Source organism: Procambarus clarkii, chromosome 54 (genome assembly GCF_040958095.1).
Source record: "Procambarus clarkii isolate CNS0578487 chromosome 54, FALCON_Pclarkii_2.0, whole genome shotgun sequence".
NCBI classification, from domain to species: domain Eukaryota; kingdom Metazoa; phylum Arthropoda; class Malacostraca; order Decapoda; family Cambaridae; genus Procambarus; species Procambarus clarkii.
The window spans coordinates 22,321,311-22,328,810 of record NC_091203.1 but is presented as its reverse complement, the minus strand read 5'-3'; the positions used below and the strand labels follow the sequence as shown (position 1 = coordinate 22,328,810).

Below are 7,500 nucleotides of genomic sequence, written 5' to 3'. Positions count from 1 at the left end.
AGTTGTGTTTGCGGGGGTTGAGCTTTGCTCTTTCGGCCCGCCTCTCAACTGTCAATCAACTGTTTCTAACTACAATTTTTTTTCCACACACACACACACACACACCCCAGGAAGCAGCCCGTGACAGCTGACTAACTCCCAAGTACCTATTTACTGCTAGGTAACAGGGGCATTCAGGGTGAAAGAAACTCTGCCTATTTGTTTCTGCCTGGTGCGGGAATCGAACCCGCGCCACAGAATTACGAGTCCTGCGCGCTATCCACCAGGCTACCAGGCCCCCTTAGCCTGGTGGGTCCTGATGTCCACTCTGAAGTATGGCGACCAAACAGGGCTGACCAGGATAGTATAAATGCCGTCTAACTACAGCAAGATAAAGCTTAATAATAACATTCATTGATAAAGTTGTAGAAATAAATCCCAGTATCCTATTGACCATTATTTCCTACATCTATGTATTGGTATTTTGTCTTAAGGTCCTTACTACCGCGACTCCAAGATGTTTTCTCGCATTCACACTCTCAGTGTTATCAATGTCTAGCTGTCACCTGGAGGCCTGATTCACGAAGCAGTTACGCAAGCACTTACGAACGTGTACATCTTTCCTCAATCTTTGGCGGCTTTGGTTACATTTATTAAACAGTTTACAAGCGTGAAAACTTGCCAATCAACTGTTGTTATTGTTATAAACAGCCTCCTGGTGCTTCGGAGCTCATTAACTGTTTAATAATTGTAAACAAAGCCGCCAAAGATTGAGAAAAGATGGACAGGTTCGTAAGTGCTTGCGTAACTGCTTCGTGAATCTGGCCCCTGGTCACAGAAACGTCATTACCTAACGTAAGAACCCTGTGTTGGTCACCATCAATCACCATCAATCACCGTCTAGATCATCTTGTGGACACTGTGTCTCAACCGATCTCATTTCCCGCCTATTTTTGAATCTCTGCAAATCGTCAAACGTTGCTTTAAGGCACAACGAGGTACACTCCCAGCTGGTACCCCGGGTGTAGCGAGACCGGAGCACACAGCGAGGGTACACTTCCCAGTACTTACACTTAACATCGAGGTGTAGCGGCGGGGAGGAGGAGGTGCCCTTGACGTTAGTGGCCTCGCAGGTGTAGTCGCCGCCGAAGGAGCGCGTCACCTTCTGGATGACGAGGGACATGTTGGACACGAACACCCCGGCGCCAGCCACCAGCTCGTCCCCCTGCGGCACCAGGGGGGGGAAGGTCAAAGGTCACCACTTGTAAGGTCAATACGCTCACCACACGTAATGCTGTCATGAGGAGAGCTGGGGAGTGAGGGTGCAGGCAAGGGGGACGATGCTCAACCAATTTATTGAACGCCTGCAAGAAGCGAGGCCGCCTGTCTACTAACACATCCGTCAATATCCAGGGCATCACACACATCCGTCAATATCCTGGGCATCACACACATCCACCAGTATCCAGGGCATCACACACATCCGTCAATATCCAGGGCATCACACACATCCGTCAATATCCAGGGCATCGTACATATCCCTCAATATCCAGGGCATCACACACATCCGTCAATATCCAGGGCATCGTACATATCCCTCAATATCCAGGGCATCACACACATCCGTCAATATCCAGGGCATCACACACATCCACCAATATCCAGGGCATCACACACATCCACCAATATCCAGGGCATCACACACATCCACCAATATCCAGGGCATCACACACATCCACCAATATCCAGGGCATCACACACATCCACCAATATCCAGGGCATCACACACATCCACCAATATCCAGGGCATCACACACATCCACCAGTATCCAGGGCCCACCCTGCCTGAGCCCCTCCCGGCCATACTAACATTGTGCTTCCAGGCGACCTTGACACCGGCGGGCTTGGCCTTGACGCCACACTCGAAGTACACATCGTCTCCTTCCTTGATCCTGAGCGGGTCCAGCGAGCCGCCCAACGTCACCTCCACCAGCGGCGCGTCTGTGGGGGAGTGCTGAGGGTTAGTGCTGCTGCTGCTGCTGCTGCTGCTGCTGCTGCTGCTGCTGCTGCTGCTGCTGTTGCTGCTGCTGCTGCTGCTGCAGGTTAAGGAACAGGTTAATGCGTACATAGCACGTACATAACACATATATAACAGGTACACGTGTATGTTATAATTCCCTTTCCCCTGATAAACAAACCACAATATACTGACAAAGCGTTACACCAACAGAATATTTCAGGACCTCCACAATGTTCACCAACACACTTGTGCTGGTGAACACGGGGCCCGCCGCCCCCCGCACACACTTGTGCTGGTGAACACGGGGCCCGCCGCCCCCCGCACACACTTGTGGTGGTGAACACGGGGCCCGCCGCCCCCGCACACACTTGTGGTGGTGAACACGGGGCCCGCCGCCCCCCGCACACATTGTGCTGGTGAACACGGGGCCCGCCGCCCCCCGCACACACTTGTGCTGGTGAACACGGGGCCCGCCGCCCCCCGCACACATTGTGGTGGTGAACACGGGGCCCGCCGCCTCCCGCACACACTTGTGGTGGTGAACACGGGGCCCGCCGCCCCCCGCACACATTGTGCTGGTGAACACGGGGCCCGCCGCCCCCCGCACACATTGTGCTGGTGAACACGGGGCCCGCCGCCCCCCGCACACATTGTGCTGGTGAACACGGGGCCCGCCGCCCCCCGCACACACATTGTGCTGGTGAACACGGGGCCCGCCACCCCCCGCACACACTTGTGGTGGTGAACACGGGGCCCGCCACCCCCCGCACACACATTGTGCTGGTGAACACGGGCCCGCCGCCCCCCGCACACACATTGTGCTGGTGAACACGGGGCCCGCCGCCCCCCGCACACACTTGTGGTGGTGAACACGGGGCCCGCCGCCCCCCGCACACACTTGTGGTGGTGAACACGGGGCCCGCCGCCCCCCGCACACCCTTGTGGTGGTGAACACGGGGCCCGCCGCCCCCCGCACACCCTTGTGGTGGTGAACACGGGGCCCGCCGCCCCCCGCACACCCTTGTGGTGGTGAACACGGGGCCCGCCGCCCCCCACACACACATTGTGGTGGTGAACACGGGGCCCGCCGCCCCCCACACACACATTGTGGTGGTGAACACGGGGCCCGCCGCCCCCCGCACACACATTGTGGTGGTGAACACGGGGCCCGCCGCCCCCCGCACACACATTGTGCTGGTGAACACGGGGCCCGCCGCCCCCCGCACACACTTGTGCTGGTGAACACGGGGCCCGCCGCCCCCCGCACACACATTGTGGTGGTGAACACGGGGCCCGCCGCCCCCCGCACACACATTGTGGTGGTGAACACGGGGCCCGCCGCCCCCCGCACACACTTGTGGTGGTGAACACGGGGCCCGCCGCCCCCCACACACACATTGTGCTGGTGAACACGGGGCCCGCCGCCCCCCACACACATTGTGGTGGTGAACACGGGGCCCGCCGCCCCCCACACACACTTGTGCTGGTGAACACGGGGCCCGCCGCCCCCCACACACTTGTGGTGGTGAACACGGGGCCCGCCGCCCCCCACACACACTTGTGCTGGTGAACACGGGGCCCGCCGCCCCCCACACACTTGTGGTGGTGAACACGGGGCCCGCCGCCCCCCACACACTTGTGGTGGTGAACACGGGCCCGCCGCCCCCCACACACTTGTGGTGGTGAACACGGGGCCCGCCGCCCCCCACACCCTTGTGGTGGTGAACACGGGGCCCGCCGCCCCCGCACACACTTGTGGTGGTGAACACGGGGCCCGCCGCCCCCCGCACACATTGTGCTGGTGAACACGGGGCCCGCCGCCCCCCGCACACACATTGTGGTGGTGAACACGGGGCCCGCCGCCCCCCGCACACACATTGTGCTGGTGAACACGGGGCCCGCCGCCCCCCGCACACACTTGTGCTGGTGAACACGGGGCCCGCCGCCCCCCGCACACACATTGTGGTGGTGAACACGGGGCCCGCCGCCCCCCGCACACACATTGTGGTGGTGAACACGGGGCCCGCCGCCCCCCGCACACACTTGTGGTGGTGAACACGGGGCCCGCCGCCCCCCACACACACATTGTGCTGGTGAACACGGGGCCCGCCGCCCCCCACACACATTGTGGTGGTGAACACGGGGCCCGCCGCCCCCCACACACACTTGTGCTGGTGAACACGGGGCCCGCCGCCCCCCACACACTTGTGGTGGTGAACACGGGGCCCGCCGCCCCCCACACACACTTGTGCTGGTGAACACGGGGCCCGCCGCCCCCCACACACTTGTGGTGGTGAACACGGGGCCCGCCGCCCCCCACACACTTGTGGTGGTGAACACGGGCCCGCCGCCCCCCACACACTTGTGGTGGTGAACACGGGGCCCGCCGCCCCCCACACCCTTGTGGTGGTGAACACGGGGCCCGCCGCCCCCCACACACCCTTGTGGTGGTGAACACGGGGCCCGCCGCCCCCCACACACCCTTGTGGTGGTGAACACGGGGGCCGCCGCCCCCCGCACACCCTTGTGCTGGTGAACACGGGGGCCGCCGCCCCCCGCACACACTTGTGCTGGTGAACACGGGGGCCGCCGCCCCCCGCACACCCTTGTGCTGGTGAACACGGGGGCCGCCGCCCCCCGCACACCCTTGTGCTGGTGAACACGGGGGCCGCCGCCCCCCGCACACCCTTGTGCTGGTGAACACGGGGGCCGCCGCCCCCCGCACACCCCGCTAAACTCTTCACTACGGTTCACAGTTTGCAACAATCAAATTTACAACACTAACAACAAATTCTGCAATATTTTTCAACTTGCAAATTATTTAAAAAAAACTCAATACAGAGCATTTACAGTGTTGGTGTAAAGCTTGACGCTTGGGACAAAGCTCAAGAGCTCTTACAAGCTTGGCAGAGCTGGTACAAGGCTTGGGAGAGCTGGTACAAGGCTTGGGAGAGCTGGTACAAGGCTTGGGAGAGCTGGTACAAGGCTTGGGAGAGCTGGTACAAGGCTTGGGAGAGCTGGTACAAGGCTTGGGAGAGCTGGTACAAGGCTTGGGAGAGCTGGTACAAGGCTTGGGAGAGCTGGTACAAGGCTTGGGAGAGCTGGTACAAGGCTTGGGAGAGCTGGTACAAGGCTTGGGAGAGCTGGTACAAGGCTTGGGAGAGTTGGTACAAGGCTTGGGAGAGCTGGTACAAGGCTTGGGAGAGCTGGTACAAGGCTTGGGAGAGCTGGTACAAGGCTTGGGAGAGCTGGTACAAGGCTTGGGAGAGCTGGTACAAGGCTTGGGAGAGCTGGTACAAGGCTTGGGAGAGCTGGTACAAGGCTTGGGAGAGCTGGTACAAGGCTTGGGAGAGCTGGTACAAGGCTTGGGAGAGCTGGTACAAGGCTTGGGAGAGCTGGTACAAGGCTTGGGAGAGCTGGTACAAGGCTTGGGAGAGCTGGTACAAGGCTTGGGAGAGCTGGTACAAAGGTTGAGAGAGGTGGTACAGAGCTTGGGAGAGCTGGTACAAGGCTTGGGAGAGCTGGTACAAAGGTTGAGAGAGGTGGTACAGAGCTTGGGAGAGCTGGTACAAGGCTTGGGAGAGCTGGTACAAAGGTTGAGAGAGCTGGTATGAAGCTTGAGAGATTTTGTACCAGCTCTTAAGCTTTGTACCAAGCTTAAGACAGCTCGTACAAAGCTTAAGAGCTGGTATAAAGCTTAAGAGAGCTGGTACAAAGCTTAAGAGCTGGTATAAAGCTTGAGAGAGGTGGTACAAAGCTTGGGAGAGGTGGTACAAAGCTTGGGAGAGCTGGTACAAAGCTTGACAGAGCTGGTACAAAGCTTGACAGAGCTGGTACAAAGCTTGACAGAGCTGGTACAAAGCTTGACAGAGCTGGTACAAAGCTTGACAGAGCCGGTACAAAGCTTGACAGAGCTGGTACAAAGCTTGACAGAGCTGGTACAAAGCTTGACAGAGCTGGTACAAAGCTTGACAGAGCTGGTACAAAGCTTGACAGAGCTGGTACAAAGCTTGACAGAGCTGGTACAAAGCTTGACAGAGCTGGTACAAAGCTTGACAGAGCTGGTACAAAGCTTGACAGAGCTGGTACAAAGCTTGACAGAGCTGGTACAAAGCTTGACAGAGCTGGTACAAAGCTTGACAGACCTGGTACAAAGTTTGACAGAGCTGGTACAAAGCTTGACAGAGCTGATACAAAGCTTGACAGAGCTGGTACAAAGCTTGACAGAGCTGGTACAATGCTTGATAGAGCTGGTACAAAGCTTAACATAGCTGGTACAAAGCTTGACAGAGCTGGTACAAAGCTGGTACAAAGCTTGACAGAGCTGGTACAAAGCTTGACAGAGCTGGTACAAAGCTTGACAGAGCTGGTACAAAGCTTGACAGAGCTGATACAAAGCTTGACAGAGCTGGTACAAAGCTTGACAGAGCTGGTACAAAGCTTGATAGAGCTGGTACAAAGCTTAACATAGCTGGTACAAAGCTTGACAGAGCTGGTACAAAGCTGGTACAAAGCTTGACAGAGCTGGTACAAAGCTTGACAGAGCTGGTACAAAGCTTGACAGACCTGGTACAAAGCTTGACAGACCTGGTACAAAGCTTGACAGAGCTGGTACAAAGCTTGACAGACCTGGTACAAAGCTTGACAGACCTGGTACAAAGCTTGACAGAGCTGGTACAAAGCTTGACAGAGCTGATACAAAGCTTGACAGAGCTGGTACAAAGCTTGACAGAGCTGGTACAAAGCTTGACAGAGCTGATACAAAGCTTGACAGAGCTGGTACAAAGCTTGACAGAGATGGTACAAAGCTTGATAGAGCTGGTACAAAGCTTAACATAGTTGGTACAAAGCTTGACAGAGCTGGTACAAAGCTGGTACAAAGCTTGACAGAGCTGGTACAAAGCTTGACAGAGCTGGTACAAAGCTTGACAGAGCTGGTACAAAGCTTGACAGAGCTGGTACAAAGCTTGACAGACCTGGTACAAAGCTTGACAGACCTGGTACAAAGCTTGACAGAGCTGGTACAAAGCTTGACAGAGCTGATTACAAAGCTTGACAGAGCTGGTACAAAGCTTGACAGAGCTGGTACAAAGCTTGATAGGAGATGGTACAAAGCTTAACATAGCCTGGTACAAAGCTGACAGAGCTGGTACAAAGCTGGTACAAAGCTTGACAGAGCTGGTCACAAAGCTTGACAGAGCTGGTACAAAGCTTGACAGAGCTGGTACAAAGCTTGACAGAGCTGGTACAAAGCTTGGCAGAGCTGGTACAAAGCTTGACAGAGCTGGAACAAAGCTTGACAGAGCTGGTACAAAGCTTGACAGAGCTGGTACAAAGCTTGACAGAGCTGGTACAAAGCTTGACAGAGCTGGTACAAAGCTTGACAGCTGGTACAAAGCTTGACAGAGCTTGTACAAAGCTTGCCAGCTGGTACAAAGCTTGACAGCTGATACAAAGCTTGACAGAGCTGGTACAAAGCTTGACAGCTGGTACAAAGCTTG

At 56.8% G+C, this 7,500-nt stretch overlaps 1 protein-coding gene across 3 annotated transcripts in view; it reads right to left on the bottom strand.

The window, feature by feature from the left end:
- LOC123771331 (contactin-4-like) overlaps positions 1–7,500 on the bottom strand; it is a 249,467-nt gene that overhangs the window by 40,005 nt on the left and 201,962 nt on the right. For all 3 annotated transcript variants that reach the window (XM_069305179.1, XM_069305180.1, XM_069305181.1), the window contains exons 8-9: positions 1,850–1,980; positions 1,051–1,204 (exon numbers count right to left, since the gene is read on the bottom strand). In XM_069305179.1, coding sequence (XP_069161280.1) covers positions 1,051–1,204; positions 1,850–1,980 — 285 coding nt within the window. The remainder of the gene's footprint in view (positions 1–1,050; positions 1,205–1,849; positions 1,981–7,500) is intronic.